General features: G+C 43.3%; 1 protein-coding gene across 2 annotated transcripts in view; it reads left to right on the top strand.

Moving 5' to 3' along the window:
- Nucleotides 1-276: 276 nt before the first annotated feature.
- Nucleotides 277-21,584, top strand: part of ap2a1 (adaptor related protein complex 2 subunit alpha 1) — a 53,622-nt gene continuing 32,314 nt past the window's right edge. For both annotated transcript variants that reach the window (XM_062407138.1, XM_062407137.1), the window contains exons 1-5: nt 277-1,058; nt 6,647-6,858; nt 17,797-17,990; nt 18,104-18,233; nt 18,794-18,895. In XM_062407138.1, coding sequence (XP_062263122.1) covers nt 992-1,058; nt 6,647-6,858; nt 17,797-17,990; nt 18,104-18,233; nt 18,794-18,895 — 705 coding nt within the window. In that variant the 5' untranslated portion in view covers nt 277-991. The remainder of the gene's footprint in view (nt 1,059-6,646; nt 6,859-17,796; nt 17,991-18,103; nt 18,234-18,793; nt 18,896-21,584) is intronic.

Genomic DNA, 21,584 nt, shown 5'->3' with positions numbered 1-21,584 from the left:
ATATAATTCAGTATGTTGCAATCGTTATGATCGTTATACCGTAATAAATAAAATCAACTTAACAACAATTGAGAAATTGCTATTCCTAAAACAGAATTGTCCTTTAGGTATCAGCTGTTATACTTAATAAATCCAGATAAAGACTTCGTACAACGGTCTAAATTCCAAATGTTTATAAACCATAGGTATAAACCTATAAAATGGCAGCAGAGGGCGCTTTCCGCTTGACCAATCCGCGTGGCGCTGCGCTCTGCCTTTGGAGATGATCGTGCGCGTTCACGGCTGGTTGAGCTGTTACGAGCCTTATTCGAGCCACGGACCGAGGCTAAAGAATTAGAGCGGACATTACCATACATCTTATCTGCTGCTTTAGAAAGAAAAAGTGAGAGGGCGAAAGGGTAGTACTTCACATCACAACCTTGCCGTTAAGTCTTTCGATCGAGTCATTCTGGTCAACCTGTGATGCATTCTAGCATTTATTTTCGCAAGCTAGCTAGCTAGTGGTTGAGCTAGCGCTACGGTGCCTCAGTCGGAGTAAGTTAACGTTACATTTTCGGACGTATTTTGTATAATACACCTGATCGCGTACACCCGAGAGACCTCCAGTTGGTAGTTTTGACCTCAGTTATGTAATGCTGTAGATGTCGTGCGTGTCGCTTCTGTCCTAGCAAGTACGGATTGAATGAAATAACGTTAGCTTGCCTCAAGCAGCGGAAACGAACCAGTTAACAAGGATAACGTTGAATTAAACTACTGCTGACTGATCCACCACCCTCTAGCTAATAAAGCACATGCTATCCGAGCTAGCCAACCACAGGCACACCGCTGGGTAGATCACTCAAAATAGTGGCGATAGACCGGAATCGTGAAGAAGCTAAATCCTACCAAACGTCAAGTTGGCCATCTTCCACTCCTTTTCAGTGTGACAGGCTGACCAACGCCAGGTCGTTTTTTTCGGATAAGGCCGGAGTGAGGACAGGAACTTGTGAACATGCCGGCTGTGTCGAAAGGAGATGGAATGCGCGGATTAGCGGTTTTCATTTCGGACATTAGAAACTGTAAGTGTGTATTTCTTGGATTTCTATTGCAAATGTGTGCCTGGTAAAACCAGTACTATTAGCTGATCTTCTACCTATCTGGGTCGTGTTAATCAAGAATGTGTGTATCCAATCCAATATAATTCAGTATGTCGCAATCGTTATGATCGTTTTACCGTAATAAATAAAAACAACTTAACAACAGTGGAGAAAATAATGGTTCACTCTACAACCGAGAAGCAATCTTGCCACTGACTTAGCATTCTTAATGGCATGAATATAAGGAATTTTGGATGCAATCAGGGGTTGAGTGTTTACTAACTCTACCAGAAATGCTGACTTAATATCAACCAAGACAGTTAAAAGAGCCCATTTATCTTCACCAGCAAAATACTCAACCTGTCTAACATATTATCTTAAGTTGTGAATTAAACCTAACCCAATGTTTTGCTCTCCGTGTCTGGTGCTTGGTCTCAGTCATGGTAAACTCCCAGCTTTAAAATGTATTTGGTTTTTGACAAGGTTTTTCCTCAGGTTAGACAAGTTGAGCTGCCCAGTCATGCATTTTGCATTCAATTTTGTGTTGTGTGTTGTCTGTGTTGACTTTTGGCAAGTGTTACCACACTTTCAACTGCTTTTAGCCCTGAAACAAAGTGGTCCGGATATGTGTATTTTTTAAATTGAGTTTCTACGAGCCATTTCTCTTGGATTTTATTCTGTCACTTTTCATTGCAGTTTGGGTAACAGGTGATAAAAATACTTTTACCATTTCCAGCAGTTTATTACAAAATAAACTTAATCTTCAGTACAATGTTGCTTCTAAATGTATTACAGACATCTGCAATTTAATTATGGTTGGGTATCGTTTCAATTTGGTCGATTCCGATTCTGTTTTTAGATTCCAGTTCTTATCGATACCCATCTCAATTCCTGAAAAAGGTTAAAAATGTTTAGATAACAAAAATATCTTTATGGGACTGGATCAATGCACAGTAGCTGTGCTTCATGTTACACCATGGCAGCAGTGGTAATGCATTGTAGTGGACTGGCCACATTACAATAGAAAACCAACACAACTCATCTCAGACTTATCAGACATGCTCAATGTATTTAACCCAACTGTGAAAATTTGTAGTTACTGAGATGGAGGCAATGAAACATTTTGCGCAGAAAATACTGGTGTTTAAATTAACCAAACAACACAGTCTTATATGTGGATCATTAGTAGTAGAAAATGTTCTAATTGCTCCTGTTTATTAATGTTGCATCAATAATTGTCAACTTTAAGATCCCTTGAATGCGTTCGAAAAGTTGAAGATGACACACTTGGGCTCGGAGACTGCAGAACATTAAATACTGTACAGTCTTACAGACAGCAGATCAACGCTCTGCTGCCCTGTCGTTGTCTTTTTGTGAAGCCACACTTCTGACCGTTTAACGCTGCTCTTCTTAGCCATGTTAGCAATGCTTGCTAGGTAATTGAACAGAATTGTAGATATCTACAGTATAATGACAACCCACCCACAAGAATACGCAAAGTAATTTGAATCTTACGATGTAATTGCAGATCCCTCTCCCGCTCCTCACTTAATAGGGGAAGATACAGTTGTTAAAGAACATTTGACATTAAAGCCTCAAAGAACTTGTTAAAGCTGATCTCACATGACACAGCAGCACATCACTACGGTATGAACATCAAGTTGTTTACAATCAGAATATAAAGTGAGAGAATAACGGTTCAAACATGTTTCTCTTCAGGTTCATACCGTGGTGATGTTGTGCTGCTGTGCCATTTAATATAAGTTTTGTACATTTAGCAGTTAAGGGTCTTATTTAAAGGCTGAATTTTAAAGTGTTCCCACGCTTGTCATGACTTGTCCCCACTGTATTGTTAGCTGTGTTTGTGTCTGTGCTATTTTTCAAATATTTACTCAAGATATTAGATTGTGTCATCACGTGAGCTACACAAGGTCCTGGATTTGCTGTGCTGTTTATTGTAAAAGACCTGAAAAATCAAAGACTAATTATTTGCCAACTGTTTATGTAATGGGTTATGATCGATTAAATCGATCAGTTGTTCCAGCCCTAAATGATCGTTCAAAAATGTATAGGTTCTTCCTTGGCCCATACATCACCCCTCAACCATGTTTGAGTATCATCTGTACATTAATTATTTTTAATCCACAAAGAGACAAATGCACAGCAATGGAAAGACAACCTCCTTGCCTGAGACTTTGGCTAGAGTGGCAAGTGACTGAGTTTTGATTTTGAGGTTCACTAAGCTCAGATGCTAATAATCCTCAGCAAGTTTGTGTATAAAACTTTCCAGATATAAGTTACAGCTTCTCATTTTTCTGAGCACAGCTGTTGTTAAACATTGAGCGTTGTAAGCAGTGTGTTATATCAGTGACAATATTCAATAAATGTTAAATAAAATATAATAGGTCATTTTCCTATTTCTGGTTGGGAGATATATTTTCTGAGGTGGGAATAAACAAAGTACAAATATTTTGTTACTATATTTAAGTTGATTTTTTTAATCTAATCTTTTCAGTTACCCCAACATTTTAATATCTGAACTTTCTACTCATTACATTTAACAGGCTTTTTACTTCCGTGTGTCAATGCATTTTAAGGGAATTGTCAGTTTTTTATATTTTGTATTGCCGAACGGCACCTTCCCAACATTATGACAGATTTAAACCTAAAAGACGATTAGGTTTTGTCAACCATCAGTGCAGAGTCTAATAACTTCTCCACCGTCTCAGACACTGTATATTCAGTTGAGAGCTTCTTTCCTTTCACACCTTCATTCAATGCCAAAACAAATCCCATATAATCAGCATATGCTTGTTATCGTTTCCATTTACTCATGTCAGGCACCACGCTGATAAGAATAGAATTTCCTTTGCAGCCGCTAGAAATGGCCTCCAGCACAGTGTCTGCTGAAGTAATAGCAAACAATGAAAATTTGACTAATGTTATTTTCAAGATTATGTACCTGGATGTTCTGACTTTCTGACAAGACTGCCATTGAGTACTGTCATGGGTGATGCTTAGGCATCTCTTCCTCGTGTTTTTTTTTGTGTGTTTAAAAAAGTTTGTGCTTTTTCTCTGCATTGAAGTATGACCATACTGTGCAACAGTATGTAGCAATGCTCTCAACAGTACAGTGGTAGAAATTGATCAGCAGTTTGAGAGTTCATTGCGCCTTATGGTCCTCAGGACCAACAGGTGTTGGTAAGCTTTCTTTCATGATCACAGTGCGGTGTTCACACTCTTTGTTATATCTGAAATCAATTATGATTTTTTGTTTTTTTGGTGTTGAGGATCAAGACCATGGAACACCATGCACTGTTGTGCTCGGAACCTAATAATTAACAGGAGAATGAACAAAAGGTACTATGATGTGTGTGGTCTTCAATAAAGCATGTGTTGAGAGTGGGTGTATTCAAGTGTGGTGTGTAGGAGGAGAGAGATGCTGGAAGAACTCAAAATGTGTGCTGGCGAGCCGTGAGAAGACCTCCTCCTTTATCGGCCAGCAAGACACCAAAGACAAAAGAAAGACAGTCTGGTCTTTCCATGATCAGAGTGACCAGCTGGTCGTGCACCCATTGCACAATACTCTGATGCATTGGACATCTGGTCGCGTATCATCGCCATTACTTCCTTGAAATTCGGTTTGTCACTGAAGCGCAATAAATGCTAGGATTATGTTGGGTTAAGAAGGTTGGAGCCTTCATTTCTCTTTCAACCATAAATGGTAAATGCAAAGCACATCATGAATATTAAATTGTGCTGCTGACCAATGGGTTTCCACCATGAGTCATGACATTGTCATGTCATCAAGCCATGGGAAGGGGAGGCGAACATTTCTGACACTGACATCAAGGTGTTTGTTAGAGAGGTGGAGGTGAAGAGCATATAAAAAAATGCACTGATAGTCAGCTGCATCTGTGGATAATACAATGTGTGAGAGTGAGTATGATAGAACGGAGCATGAAATAGAAAAAGATGCAATTCAAAGGCTGAGGCAAAAACAAAGCAAAACTCTCAGACTGTGATGCAACTTGTTGTATTATCTGTTCATATTTTAATCATCATTCCATACTGCAGGATCATTCAATTCAGATAAAGCTGTGATGTCCCCAATCTATAGAATTTAACTGAATTATTATATGCTCTTGTTTGTACTGGAATGGTTCGTTTACATCGGTCGATCTGTGTGATACTGGGCTCAGTTCAGCACCAAGATCACAGATCTATAGAATCTATATCAGCTGATCAGACATCGCTGAACCTTCGTTTCGTCATCATCCTTCCATTCGCATGCATCCATCATGCAGAATCACGCACCAGTTTCACGGCAGTATTTATTTATGTAGAGCATCCGGACCGATTTCCTCACATCAGTGAATCCTCACCTCCACTCTGGGATATTATTTGGAATGTGAATAGTTTACCTGGTCCCTCACTAGTTGGAGGGGTGGCCTTGGAGGCTCCTACACATCTTATGTATCCTAGGTTTTATGGCTTTCAGACAAATGTCATTCTCCACTTGCAGACATGCTTTGTGCTTTGTTTTCAATACCTTCAATTTAGAACAGCCAGACTCGAAGAGGTACGTGGTGGCAAATGGAAGAAGAGATTCATACCTCCGGTTTAGATGCCAAGGTGGTATTTCGTGGTTGTGGCAGTTTTGTAGACAAGCCCTCTTTAGTCTGGTTGCCTGATCTTTTTCTTGTTAAAAATGTGACAATTTTTGCCTTAAGCAGGATGTAGCTAGCAATTTTTCAGTCACACATCAACTTTCTGATGCAGCGGCCGCTCGATTTGGATTGGCTCTTTGTTTTCTTAATCAAAAGATTGGCATTAGAAGAAAAAAAAGATTGGCATCCAAAGACACACAGATTTCAGTATGCATTGATAAATAACATATACATTTTTTTTTTTATTTAACAATTATTTTATTTTATTGTCACATTGAATACCCTTTTCCCTTACATTTTCCATGACCCCCCTGGTGCCCTAGAGCGAACCCCTTACTCAGTAATTTATATCTCAATACTGTGATGGGCACAGCCAGGACCTCAGTGTTAAAGTGACTACAACAATCCGAAGTCATGATCCAACATCATGGAATAATAACATGTGATTATCGGTTTGTGTGTGAAGAGGGACAGAGATGCACACGCACACACACACATTCTAGCAGAGAGAAGTTTCCCCCAAAACACATATGTACATAAGAGCAATCTACCCCAATCGGGGTAGATTGGTCAATATATGTCTGTTTTACAAACTGCTGTTCCACAGCGAAAATTATAATATAAATGTGGACTATTTAAATAACCTTTGCACTGGGAATTATTATGTGTCTTAGCACACTCACATTAAATTTGCGGGTTTTGTGGCATTGCTGTGAAGATATTATAAAATTGACTAGATAAAAACACCAGATTTCCCCCCCCAAAATATATCAAATATAAGACAAGAGTTTTCTTTCCCGTGAAGAGATGGTGATTCTTGAACTCAAAAGTTTGACAGAGAAAGATCAAACATTTCCATATTTTAAACACTGACATTTTTCTACTCTTTTCCCTTGTTAGGTAAGAGCAAAGAAGCAGAGATCAAGCGGATCAATAAAGAGCTGGCCAACATACGCTCCAAGTTTAAAGGTGATAAGGCTCTGGACGGCTACAGTAAGAAGAAATATGTCTGCAAGCTGCTCTTCATCTTCCTGCTTGGCCATGACATTGACTTCGGACACATGGAGGCGGTCAACCTGCTGAGCTCAAACAAGTACACAGAGAAACAGATAGTAAGTTGGCCACTGTTTGTCTTGTTTGTTACAGTTTCTGTAGTTTGTTCAATGAAGATCAGTGAAAGCTTTCTGCTGTTCTAAGAAATACACATTAAAAATCTCTGATTCAGTGCAGGCAGATGTTTCAGTCTGAAGACATTTTCAGATTAACACCAACATGAATACCAGGCAAGAAAAAGCAATCATTTCTAAGCGAAATTCCCCTGAATATTCACATTACCTGCTCTCAACAAATCAGTTATAGGGGTCGAAAAAAAATTGTGCCTAAGGAAAAGAAAGGTTGAATCTTCATGAAGTGATGGTGATCCGTTCCTTTTACTTACCTAAAAAAATTCAAAATACCTTTCCAACTATACAAAAGCCACTTAAGGTTGTATTTTATGATGTCCAAAGGACAGTTTGAAGATCTACTGACACCAAGATAATAGTTATAAACATATTTGGTTCATTCATTTTCTTCAATAGGAGTGGGTTTACCAGTCGCTTGATCCTAGGTTTAAGTAGGCTATATAATATTCTTTTAAAGCAGGGCTCCAGACTAACTTTTAACATTGGTTGCACCGGTGCAATGTGTTGGGACCTGGTATTTGTGACCTAAAGTTTCGGCCTACATGAGTAGTCAAAAGCCATAATGCTGCATGTCCCTTTGTTCTGGAGAAAACCAGACCCTCCAAAACTCAGTCTCCCAGGGTGCCTCAACGTCACACAAAAACCGACCAGGGAGACACGTTTCAACTCCTATTGGTCACTTTGGGCCCCATGACCTGTGAGATCACCGGGCCAATATAAGGCCAGGTCTCCCCCTCTTCATTTCCTTTCCATGCTACTCCGAGGGGAGAAACCTGGCTTCTCCAGCTCACATCTTCTCTTTCCACGAATCCTCTCAGGGGAGAAGGGGGGCGGTCCAGCTCACTCTTTCAACTCAATTCAACTTTATGGAGGAGAGATGCAGCTCGTAGCTCACCTCAACAAGGAAACCTCCTCGCAATCTAATCTCTACCAACCTTCAAGCAGCGTCGTAATGTCCTGCCGGAGAACTTCAAACAGCAACTGAGCTGCACAGCCCAACAGAGCCACAAACCAGCAAGATGATTTCACAGAACTTTGAACAGTACAGCAACTCTTTTTTCCCTTTCCATGGACAGATAACACAACTGGGCTTAATAATTACACTTTGCTAAGAAAGAATGTTTATTGAAAGTTAATGTTAGACATGATCATCAGTCTTTCCTCCTCAGGGTCCCTACGGGGTCTTAAAAATTCTTAAAAGTCTTAGATTTAATAATCTAAATTTTAGTCCTAAAAAAAACTTAAAAAGGCTTAAATTAGATTTAGCTAGGTCTTAAAAATGAATTGGATATGGAGCTACTTCGCGATAACTTGCTCTCCAGTAAATGTGCTTTGAGGAAATGTCCGCGCTGCAATGTCAGCAGTACGGTAATCAGTTCCTCCCGCACAATTCGTATGGAAATAAATCAGCATGGAACCATCACTAACTTTGCAGCCCCCGGTGAGAACTTATCGGAGAACACCCAGTGTGTTGGTGAGGATTGATGTAAGGACTGTATATGAGGAACTTATTCTTTTTAGGGATATGGCAGGGAATACGTGAGATTCTATTAAAGGAAAGATATATGCGTGCAGACTACACGTCTCCATATTAACAATATATATCCTTATCTACCCGTATATACATATTAGCGAGGAACCCACCGATAACACTGCAATCACGCTGACCGTGCAGCCCCAGCAGTGCAAGTTAACTAATAAAGAACTCTGAAACTACCAACAACATTCAGTGCCCACTCACGTTCCTCGCGGATGCACATGCACAAACATACAGCACTCTCTGTCCGATGGACAGCTGTCTTCTCCTGTCTCACGCTGTACGCTTGATTACTACTGCGCCACACTCCGCTTGCGTTACTCTGAGCGCACCCCTGAACCCTAACCGCCGCAGGATTGCAGCGTGCTCTGCTTTCTGTGCTCTGCGCGCACCGCGGATAGGCAGCCTTTATACACAGTGCCTAGCAATTGAAAACCCGCGGAGCAACCAGCAATCAAGCTAACAGTGATGAAAATTTTACTAGTGGATGATGGCTTTTGTAACTTAATGGGGAAGTGCAAGTTCAACAAAACTTGGTTGAATAAAAGCATGTTTAGTGCATGGTTAAAACAAGTGGAGGGGAAGGTTTTTCAAGGCCTCTGCACCTTTAGCAAGAAAACGGTAAAACTAGGAACATCAGGGGTAAAGGCTTTAGAATCGCATGCCCAGTCAGAGAAACACAAGAGAAGTGAAAAAGCAACAACAAATTCCGGCCATCTCGTCGGTGTTCAAAAGGCTGAGGACAAGGCTGTCAGCAAGATGGCCGAGGTCATCGCCAAGTTAAAAAAAACACTGCGAACATGCTGCACATCCTCCGGTTCAGACTTAGAGAAAATGAGATATCGTCAGGGTAGACCAGGGGTGCCCACACTTTATAGGCTTGTGAGCTCATTTTAAAATGACCAGCTCAACATGATCTACCAACCAAATAAAACATATTGGCATTGCTGCCAACACAAAAATGTCATGAAATAAGAACAAATTAAGGTTACGCTACATTTTTCAAAATCAAATAAGAGATTTATTAATAAAGTAAAGCTAACATGGAGCTATAGTTGTAACTCTTACTTAAATTACGATGTACAGTAGTCTCTGTCTGAAGGTTCTTTGCTTTTAGCTCTAAAATAGTTTGTAGTTCCAGTCCATGTGTAGAAAATGCAGGTGTGATCTCACTGTCTCAGAGATTCAGACTGTCCATTCACCTCCCTGCATGTAAAAAGCACGAGAAGCAATCGAGCTAAGAAACGAAACTAACCAATAGAGCTGTACATAGTCCTGAGCACACAGCAACACAGTATAATAGCCAAACCCTGGTTCCAGTAGGGCTGGATGATAAACCGATTTTATCGATTAACTCGAGTGTGTAGCTCACGTCGACTTGTTTAAATGAAAATCGGTTTTCTCTTCAACATCCGCAAACGCCCTCTCAGCTCCCGTAGTTCGGAATGAGCTCACCCCTCCCCCCGCACAGAGCGCGCATTTACCAAAGTGATACGCGAACATGGCAGCGAGTAGGGAAGAATATGTTCCTAAGAAAGGCACGGAGTCATCCGTCATTTGGAATTGGTTCGCGTTCGAAAGGTCAGATTTAGAGCAGACAACACCCCGCTGCAAAGTCTGTTTGAAGTCTGTTGCTAGCAAAGGCAGCAGTACGACAAATTTACTGCAGCACCTCAGGCAAAAACATCCCGGCGAATGGGAGAAATGTTGCGCGCAGCGGAATGAGAGAGACCGCGGCACCACAAGCACCACACGCACAGCTAGTAAAATACAGACAACCCTCACACAAACCTTTGCCAACTGGATCCCATATGAGAAGAATTCGCCCCGCTGGAAAGCCATTACTGATGCGATTGCTATGTATATAGCAAAGGATATGGTGCCGATGTATACGGTGGAAAAGCCAGGCTTCATTAATATGCAAAAAGTTTTGGACCCCAAATATGTGCTACCAAGCCGAAAATATTTCTCCGACGTTGCCTTGCCCCAACTATACAATAGCACGAGAGAACGGATTGCAAAGGAGTTGGAAGAGGTGTCCTTTTATTCTGCCACCACAGATTTATGGTCAAGTCGGACGATGCAACCATACATGAGTCTTACTGTGCACTTTATCAGTACAACCTCTTATTGTTATTAATATTTCATGTTTACGGAAATATTTTATTTTATGTATTTTACATTTTATGTTACATGTTACACTGTTTACAAGGGCAGGGCCTGCCATAATGCCTGCTTGGCTAGTTGTTTGTGATTGCACTTAAACCCCAAGGGGGGAAATCAAAATAATAAAAGGAAATATATTATTTTGGAACAACTAATTATTTGTCCTCTGCATATGATTTTGGAGGGGTGTAAATCGATTTAAATCGGAAATCTGATTTTTTGGGAAAAAATCTGGGATTTTTTTTTTAGGCCATATTGCCCAGCCCTAGGTTCCAGCCTCACAGGCCACCACCTTGACTCTGATATATGACCTTTTTCTGCATCTTGGTAATAATCTAATGTAAATGGGTAAATGTTGCTGGTGAACAGTGAACAATAGCACGTGGTTACACTGCATTTCGTGGCCTACGACATAGCTAGGAGTGTGTGTTTTTTTTAACGGCTGGAGGGGGTGCTTGAGCCCCGGCTGGTCGTGGCCCCTCCGTGGAGGGTCTGCGCCCACGTCGGGCTGTTCTGACCCGCATGCAGGAACTGGTTGGGCATCGTGGCCGGAGCGTCCACGTGACTGCCTCTTGTCTAATCGTGCATACGTGATGTGATCTACCCACACTACCTTTGCGATCGACCGGTAGCTCGTGGTCGACGTATTGGGCACCCTTGAGGTAGACAAACACAAATATTAAGAAAATTCCAGAGAATATCATTCAACATAGCCTGGAAGCATTAGTAAGTCCAAAAGGCATAACCAGATACTCAGTGACCACTAGGGGTGTTGAATAGAGTCTTCCATTCATCCCCCTCCCTGAGACGAACAAGGTGATAGGCGTTTCGCAGGTCAGGCCTGGTAAACACTAGCCGCTTGCAACAGTTCGAATGCAGAAGAAATTAGTGAAAGGGGTTACCTGTTTTTAATAGTGGTGTTGTTCAGACCTCGGTAATCAATGCAGGGTCGGAGGGCCGGCAGCAAGCGAGTTATTTATGTACCTCTCCATGGCCTTGTTCTCAGGAGTAGACAGGGAGAAGAGTCGCTCCCTGGGTGGTGAGGTACCAGGGAGGAGATCGATGAAACAGTCATACGGGCGGTGTGGAGGAAGCAAAGTGGCCCGAGCCTTGTTAAACACCTCCTTTAAGTCCTGGTACTCAGATGTAACTCCTGAAATATCTGGAAACTCATTAGGAGGAGAGGGGCTTGAGGGAAGTAATGAAGCAGATCTTAGGCAGACAGCATGACAGTGGTTACTCCATTGTAACATATAATCCACGTATTGACTGGGTTAACTGAGAATAACCGTTGCATGTATCACGTGAAACGTAAGAAGCTCTGTGTGGTTAACTGACATGCCTAGACTGAGAGGGATGGTGGAAACGTGGAGTCCAGAAGTGAAGAAGGTAGAAGACTATGATGACTACTTGCCACCGCCCTCTATCGCCTCCGTTACTGGAGACCTCTGTCGATGCAGATATCTGTAGGTATAGATAGGGAAATTAAGTCGTCATAGCAGCCGGTACATTTGAATACAATAAAATACAATACAATAGAATAAAATAGACTTATCTATAAAAAGAATATATAAAGAGTATGATATAATATATGATATATAGTACGGGTATAAATATAAGTATTTGGCGATACAATAGATAATATGATGTACTATTAGAGTGTAAGAATATGTAGACTGAGTGTGCAAAAGACAATATTATTGTATAAAGTGATGAATTAAGACAGGTATATTTAGTGCAGTTCTGTGATGGTGGCTCTGACAGAGGTAGATGCGTTGTACAGTCTTATTGCGGTTGGGAGGAACGATTTCCTGTATCGTTCCTTAGAGCAGCGGGGTTGAATGAGTCTGTGGCTGAAGCTGCTCCTTAGCTTGTCCAGTGTTATGTGGAGGGGGTGAGAGGGATTGTCCATGATTGCCAGCAGTTTTGCCAGCATCCTGTCCTCCAACACCTCCTCCAGGTTGACAAGCTTAGAGCCAACCACAGACTCTGCCTTCCTAATCAGTTTTTTCAGTTTGTTGGCGTCCTTAGCCTTGATGCCCGCACCCCAGGACACCACAGCAAAGAAGATGGTGCTCGCCACAACAGACTTATAAAACATCTGCAGCATCTTGTTGCAGACATTGAAGGACCTGAGCCTCCTCAGGAAATAAAGCCGGCTCAGGCCCTTCTTGTAGACGGTCTCTGTGTTGGTGGACCAGTCCAGTTTATTGTCCAGTGTGACACCCAGGTACTTGTATGCAGGGACCACCTCCACAGCCGTCCCACCGATGAAGACAGGAGAGGGAAGGGGCTTGTTCCTCCTGAAATCCACCACCATCTCCCTCGTCTTCGCCATGTTGAGCTGCATGCGGTTCTCCCCACACCACTTCACAAAGCTTTCAACCAGGTCCCTGTACTCAGCCTCCCCTCCGCCCTCAACACACCCCACAATGGCCGTGTCATCAGAGAACTTCTGCAGATGACACGTCTCTGTGCAGTGCTTAAAGTCAGCAGTGTATGTTGTGAAGAGGAAGGGGGACAGCACAGTTCCCTGGGGGGCCCCGATGTTACTGATCAGACGATCAGACACACAGTTCTGTAATCTCACAAACTGCGGTCTGCCCGTCAGATAGTCATCGACCCAAGCGATGAGGGGAGCACTCACCTGCGTGCCCTCCAGTTTGGCCTTCAGCAGTCTGGGCTGGATGGTGTTGAAGGCGCTGGAGAAGTCGAAAAACATGATCCGGACTGAGGTGTTGGGTCTGTTCAGGGAGGAGTAAGCCTTCTGCAGCAGGTAGATGATTGCATCATCAACCCCAACATGGGGCTGATATGCATACTGCAGGGGGTCTTGTGATGGGCACACCAGCGGTCTGAGGTGGGCCAGGACCAGTCTTTCCATGACCTTCATGATGTGAGAGGTCAGTGCCACCGGCCTGTAGTCCTCCAGTGCAGCAGGACGTCCTTTTTTGGGCACTGGGACCAGGCAGGATGTTTACCAGAGCACTGGCACTCTCTGAAGGTGTAGGCTCAGGTTGAAAAGGTGCTGGAGAACTCCACAGAGCTGGCTGGAACAGGCCTTCAGCACATGAGGGCTGATGCGGTCCGGCCCCGCAGCTTTCCTCGGTTTGAGCCTCTCCAGCTCTCTCCTCACCTGGCTGGCTGTGATGTGGAGTCCAGACTGGGGGGTGGGGGATGTCAGTGGTGGGTTTGAGGGTGGTGCAGAGATGTGTGTGTTGCAGGAGGTGGTGGGGGGCTGTGGGGGATGTGAGGATGTCCTAGGGGTGGGAGGTGTGAAAAGGTCTGTGGTAAAGGCCAGCGGGGGGGTGGGGGTAGATGGTGACGGGGGTGGAGGGGGGCAGGGGGTGATGGGGGGAGGTGGGGGGTTGTTGCTCAGAGATGCAGTAGAGGCAGTCGTAGAGTCAGTGGAGTCAGTGGAGGGTCCGCTGGGGGTGGGGGGGGGGGGGTTGGAGTTGAACCTATTGAACGTGTTCAGCTCGTTCGCACGTCGTTCATCCCCAGCTGCTCCCCCATCTCTCCTCTTGAAACCAGTGATCTCCTTCATACCACTCCAGACATCCCTGGTGTTGTTGTCCTCCAGTTTGTGCTCCAGTTTTCTTCTGAAGTTGTCCTTGCTCTCCCTGATGCTGCGCTTGAGCTCCCTTTGAACCCGTTTGAGTTCTGCTCTGTCCCGTGATCTAAAGGCCCTCTTCTTCTCGTTGAGAAGGGCCTTCAGGTCGCTTGTAACCCACGGCTTGTTATTTGGGTAACAGCGGACCTCTTTAGTGGGGATGGTGTTATCGATGCAGAACCCAATGTACTCAGTGACACAGTCAGTCAGGCCATCAATGTCCTCACCATGTGGCTCATACAGAGCATCCCAGTCTGTGGCCTCCAGCTCCCCACGCAGTGTTTCCATGGCCTCATGAGACCATTTCCTCACTGTCCTCACTGTGACTGGGTGCTGCTGAATCACAGGCTTGTATGATGAGCATGCTCAAATCAGCCGGAGGATCAAGTACTGCCAGCTCATAATGTGACGTCAGACCGACCATTGTAGAAAGCGTCACTCAGCGAGGAGGAATTCCAATCGCTCTCAGCAGAGAGCGTCCGGAAATCAATGGAATAATCCACCACTTGCCGACTCCCCTGGGCTAGGTTGAAAAGTCCACGAGCAGCCTCTCGGCCAGGGGTAGCATGGTCAAAAACCTTCCGGAGACTATCAGAGAAGGCCGACACGGAAAAACATATTTCTGACTGCTTCTCCCACTCGACGGTTCCCCAATCCCGTGCCCGTCCCGAAAGCTGGGTGATGTGGGATATGTGAGAGGCTGCAGTCCAAAAGTCAAGGAACAGAGAGTAAGGAAGGACCGGCAGGTACTGTTAGCTCCGGAGAACCGTTGGGGAGCGTTAAGGCGAGGTTTCGCACCAGATAAAGCCCAAGCGGGAGGACTGATCGGCTGTGAAACAGCCGGCGGTTGAGAGACTTGTGCTAACGCTGGAACTGGTCGTTGAGAGCCTCCAAATGTAGGTTGTGGCATGCAGAAGCTTCTTGGAAAGCCTCTACAATAACAGTAAGGCCAGATCGCACTGTCAGGGTGCACAAAATGGCAAACGTGAACCAAGAAGCACGACACTTCAGCAGTTTTGGGAGAAGCAAGAGTTCTGGTTTAATGGGCGATCAGATGTCAAAAACCAGGCAGACAGTAAGAGATAGCAATTGAATATTAGGAGCTAGAGGGCCAAGCGTGCCCACATCCAGCAGGTTGGGGTATCCAAACACAATAACCTCAATCTTGTTTTTATTTAGTTTGACGAAGTTTAAGTTCATCCATTATTGTCATTTTGGTAGTCAAATAGGGGCTGCAGTGAACTCTTAGTTATCAGATTCAAAGGCAAGTATATTTGATTAAAATCTGCAAAGCAGTGGAAAGAGACATCATATTTCTCAAAAAGGAATAAGATGAGGCCTAAAATTGAATTTTTTAGGGACACATGTAAGTGGGGCCGCCCCAGAGGAGTAGTCACCCAGGTAGACAGAGAAACTGTCCTGCACGGCATTTACCACTGACAGATAGAGGCTATGGCTGATATCAAAGAATCCTACAAGTGGCTTGAAAAGGCATGTCTGACAGACCACATAGTTGCACTTATCATGGCAGCAAAAAGCAGGCCTTAAGCACAAGACCCATACAGGCCTACCACAAATGGCAACAGACAAGACCCAAGGTGTAGGCTGTGCAAAGATACCCCTGAGACAGTCTAGTACAAAGTAGCAGGGTGTAAGATGCAGGCTGGGACAGCGTACACTGAGAGGCATAAACAGGTGTCTGGGATAGTGTACAGGAACAATTGGCCGGAGAATGGATTAGAGGTATTCAAGTCCAGATGGAAAATACCACCTAAGGTGCCTGACAACGGCGGAGCTAAGATCCTGTGGGACTTCAGATTCCAGACTGGTGAACAGCTGCTGGCTAACCAACTGGACTAAAGGCCAATGTATGCTTCTCCGTTTTGACGGACACGGACAGATAGGACCGCCTTCTCCAACGTGGAACGCCCTCTCCGGGTTTCTCCGCGGCTCCTCGGGAGAGCTTTTCGTGCAGCTCTCATTTTTCTAACTACTCGTCGAAATGGCGGAGACCCCACGGATAGCCCTTGGCTGCGATTGGTCCGCCATCGCCAGCATTTTGGAATGGAAACTTCCTGTTCCATTCCCTACATCACAATAAACCAAAATCACAACTACGACTCTATGATTAATGTGACAAGTGTGTTAAGCCAGCGGCGTTGTCCGGCTGACGGTGGCTGGTTAGAGCACTTACGGCATGTGTGTACGGTCACATGAGGTTATAACGAACTTTCATAACGGGGATAGCGGGCTAGCCACCATGCTAACTGCGGTGGGAACACCGCAAAAACCCACTGACTTTAATCCCACGGCTCTCATGACACTGTTTCTCAAACACCGTCAGATTAGACGCAAACACTTGGTAGTAGTTATTATCGGGTGTCCCTGCTGACTGTGTGTGGAAGCTGGGGGGAAGCTAGCTGCCTCCGTGTAGCTTCAAGCTGTTGCAGCTGTTGAATTAGCATCGCAGTTTGGAAACAAGACCGGGGAACCGCTGCGTTAAGACACGATAACATAAGCATTATGACCCGCTGGGTGTCACTTTATTCAGCAAAAACTGTCACGTCATCAACAGCCTTTTTCTGTTAGTTGCCATCGTTCACTGTCTGTGAGGAGCCGGGAGGATGTAAATAAACCAGCGTGGACTTCTTCTATATACCTCATTAGGTAGGCTTCTCTAAGCTCGACTTCCGTTGCGCCATCTACTGTTCTGGCGGTGAGTTGTTTTCACAACAAAAAGGCTCGTAGAACTATAAATCAAAAAGGGTCCGACCGCTCCGTCCATCCGTCAGTCCGCAACGGACTCGGAGAAGCATACTGAGGCCTTAAGTGATGGTGGCAATGACCAGAAGAGGGCAGTAGTGATAGATTTAGCAATCAAAGCGTGCAGGACGTTATGAAAAAGATCATGAGAAAATTGAGAAGTTCCAAGGTCTGAAAGAGCAACCAAAACAAATGTGTAGGGTAAAATGCAATGCATCATAGTAGAGGCATTAGGGGCCCAAAGTGGCTACTGACTGTAGAAATATGGGGATGCAACATGTCGATGTCTGTCGGAGCGCAAATATAAAATAGTATATATGGCTCATTCTACTGTTACAACACAAGATTTTACAGTTACACAATATGAGCATTATATCCCATTTTGGCAAACAGATCCTGAGAAATTCTAAACACTGCTCTTTAAATTGTACACAACTGTCTGCTCAGCTGTGATGCATTCTCTGCTGCATAGGTATTGTGAACTATGGAGTGAACATGGGGGTCAACTGGTGCATATTCGACAACATATGTGCTGTTACTTTGCTGTATTTGTCATAGGTCACTATTGGCTAATACTTTTGGGGGCCTTAAATAAACATTCATGAATGCAATATGTATCACACACCTTTTTGATCAAGCTGAATTAGTTTAGCTATAGGGTACCTAATCAAATGTACACGATCATCATCACGAACATTTGGTTTAACACACCAATATGCATTGTATTTTGCTTTTGTTTGTAATTCAGGACTTTGTTAGTCTTCTTTTATCATTTTTGTTATTTCAGGGCTACCTGTTCATATCAGTGCTGGTAAACAGCAACAGTGAGCTGATCCGTCTGATTAACAACGCCATCAAGAATGACCTGTCCAGTCGCAACCCCACCTTTATGTGCCTGGCGCTTCACTGTATCGCAAACGTTGGCAGCCGTGAGATGGCTGAAGCCTTTGCAAGTGAGATCCCTCGCATCCTGGTTGCTGGGTAAGTGTCACTTTTTTTTATGTGTTGAATGATGGATACAAATATAGATTTATATCAGATCACTTACTGTCACTGTGCCTTAACTGCTGATATGTGACTGTGATGCACTGCAGTGACACAATGGACAGTGTGAAACAGTCCGCTGCCCTGTGTCTTCTGCGGCTTTACAAGACTTCCCCTGACTTGGTGCTGATGGGTGAGTGGACGTCTCGTGTGGTGCACCTGCTCAACGATCAACACATGGTGAGAGCCCAGTTCACACCCCTAGATACAGGGAATTTTTGTTTGTCAGCAGGCAATAACTGCTGAACGAAAACTTGGTGGAATGATACATGAGATTTAAGAAGAACCGTTTTGATTTTGGGGCAGTGGTTCATCCCTGAATATCCATGTGCGTAAATCTAACCTTGTGGTGCAGGTAATTGTTTTAGATCATATACAAACCAAAGTCGATATTTTTTAAGAAAGGATTTACTGTCTTGTGTTGTAGAGGTCACAGGGAGTTTAACAGTACACATATTTTCTATTAAAACAGGAATAGTAATACAGTTATCAAATCAATATGGTTAGATTTCGCGAAGTGCACTATAAAGCATTGTGCTGTATATGTATGTGTTGTGAATCTTACATAGTTTTCCTTTTAGATTAAATAGTGAATCTATCAAAGTCTCTATTGGATAAGCTAACACATTTTAACTTGGTTGATAATCGAGAAGGTAACTGCAGGACTGGTCACTAATGGACAGTGATGAATCAGTGAATTTATTTATCTTCTGCAATGTGTCTGTGTCTCTGTGGTTTAGGGTGTGGTGACAGCCGCCATCTCTCTCATAACTTGTCTGAGCCAGAAGAATCCAGATGAGTTCAAGACTTGTGTTTCCCTGGCTGTTTCCCGACTCAGCAGGGTGAGTGTGTGCGCATGAGAATACTTGTCTTTCTGTGATTTTGTGAACACATTTAGCTATGAAACAATTTGCATGAGGACGTTGTTAGAATTGGTTGGGGTTAGGTATTTCTTGTGATGGTTGGCGTGGGGAGGGCTTGATACAATATAAAATATAACAGCCCTATGAGTGATTATAAAAGTCATATCTTAGATTAGGTTTGTTTATTATGTCAAGTGCCAATGCTGTGCCTTGTGTATCTCATGTGACTATGGTGTCTCCTCTCTGGAGTAAACACTTGAAAAATGGTGGAGGCAAAAACTGCTAACGTTACAGTGGACACAAGTGTACAACCCAAGTCATCAAAAGTGTGGGAAGACCATAAGCTGCTAAATAAGTAAAGCTGAAAACTGCAATGGTTGGGACACCTATAGACTAAATTAAGTGCTGATAGTGAAAACAAAACAGTGAAAAAAAGATACATTATTTTGTGATTGTTTCACAGCAGCTACTATCTAAAGGACAAAATCATCCTTCTGGAAGAATGTTTTTTTTTTCCTTGAACATTATTTCGTAAGATCAGCGTGAAGGAAATTTCTTAAATTTGGTAAAAACATTCACTTGTGTATGGCAAGATACTAGGGATGCACCGATTTATCGGCCGAACATCAGTAGAGGCCGATATTCGCCTCGTTTACTGATATCGGCTTATCGGTAATAAACTTGACTTTCACCGATATCATTGGCCGATGTTCATATTTGTAGTAAAACTGCTGGGCACGTGCCGCTGCTGGGGGAGCAGTCGCTCCTTCGCCCTCCTCTCCGCGCCGCCGGAGGCTCAGTGTGTGGCACCGGGGGTCCTCATCCGGTGGCACCTCACGGGTCAGCGAAGGCCACTCTGGACGCGTATCGGGCCCTTCTCGCGGATCACCTCAGCTACGGCGAACGCTAGGGGAACCCTCTGTTCGCGCGGGGGGGGGCACCCTGCGGTGCGCCTCGGCTGGCGCCTAGCAGCTGACTGAGAACTGGTGCAGACCAGGGGAATCCGACTGTTTAATTAAAACAAGCATCGCGAAGGGCCACGATGGGTGTTGACGCGATGTGATTTCTGCCCGACACTAAAAACAGGTAAAACTGAGGAGGGCTTGTTAAGTTATCTTGACTCACGCAGTGTAACTTGGCGTAAAAAGTATGAGCGTAGCGTCTGTTTAAGTACTTTATTCTCATGTGCATCGGCTCTATTCATCCGTCTCATGCACAGGTAACAAGGGAATTGACAACATACGTCATACACACAGAAGCCGTAACACATCTAATAAACGGGCAATACTGCTACCGTAAATCAATGAGAAGAGCGTTCTCTATAATGATACTTTAACAGGGCTGTTTTAGACAGGGTAAAAAGGTCCTGTTTTAAATTATCCTTGTGGTATTTTGACCAAAATATGTTACAGACATTTCATTAAGATCCCAAGGAACCATTTCAACTTGCGGTAAAAAGGGCATAATATGTCTCTGTTAAATAAAGTTTAGTTAAATCAAAGATTATTTCATAAATCTGATTCAATTTGTGCTCATTAAAAGATAAGAGTGATGAAGGGCTGACATTTTTTTAAATAGTGCTTTTTAAATAATGATTTAATTATTTTTCTGGCACAAAAGGGTGAATGAATAACAACAAAAATAAAATAAACAAATATCGGTATCGGCTATCGGCCAGATTGTTATTTTAAATATCGTATCGGCCAAGAATTTCCATATCGGTGCATCCCTACAAGATACTGAACTCAAAATTGCCCCTTCTCATAGAGAGTGATGCATATAGAGGCAATGTATGAATATGTCTGTGAATTGGTGAATCTAAAACTAGTGGTCATCAGGACTAGAAAAGCGCTATATAATAATTAATTAGAGTCATAGATGACATGATTTGAATTTGGTTCAAGGTCACATGACCTCAAAAAACATGTCTTTGACCTCTTGAAAGTGATATCTCAGGATTGGTTGAGGGAATTTCTTCTAGTTTTGATGATTTTTCTGTGGACTCAAAGATGAGTGCACATTGCGCACTCAAGAACACACGCACTCACTTTCTATGTCTCTCTCTCGTTACCTCTCTCCCCCTGCCTTGCGCTGACTGGCAGACACACACAAAGAGACACACACGCACACTCAGCGACTCAGCTGATGTCCCTGACCCGCTACAGATTAAATGGTGATTTAAAAAAACAAACATAATCATAGTCAATACTTTTCTTTAATGAGTTAAACCTTGTTTCATAGCTACGTGCATTAATTCATTCCTGACTCTGATTTCTCTCGTTCGCTGACAAGCACGCATGCAGTCACCCACCTCTCAAAGCACCTTTATGTTACAATTCAGAATCACTTATATTTACTTAATATACATATATTATCTTGGAGTGATTCTTTAACAAACATTCTTGGGATTAAACCACCAACCTGTAATAATTGGACAACCCGGCCTATCTCCTGAGCCTTAATCATTTTGGAACATTTAACTTTTAAGTTATATACAGGGTTCGTACAGTCATGGAAAACCTGGAAAAGTCATGGAATTTTAAAATGTGCCATGGAAAAAAATAATCTCCCAAAAGTTTTGGAAAAGTCATGGAAATTTGTTATATTAAAATGTTCATGTTGTTCATTTTAGGGATGGGCATAATTAATAGACGATGAGTTTCGTCGT

Source organism: Platichthys flesus, chromosome 16 (assembly GCF_949316205.1).
Source record: "Platichthys flesus chromosome 16, fPlaFle2.1, whole genome shotgun sequence".
Taxonomy (NCBI): Eukaryota; Metazoa; Chordata; class Actinopteri; order Pleuronectiformes; family Pleuronectidae; genus Platichthys; species Platichthys flesus.
Note: the sequence above shows the minus strand (reverse complement) of the source record. Positions and strands in the feature narration are given on the sequence as shown.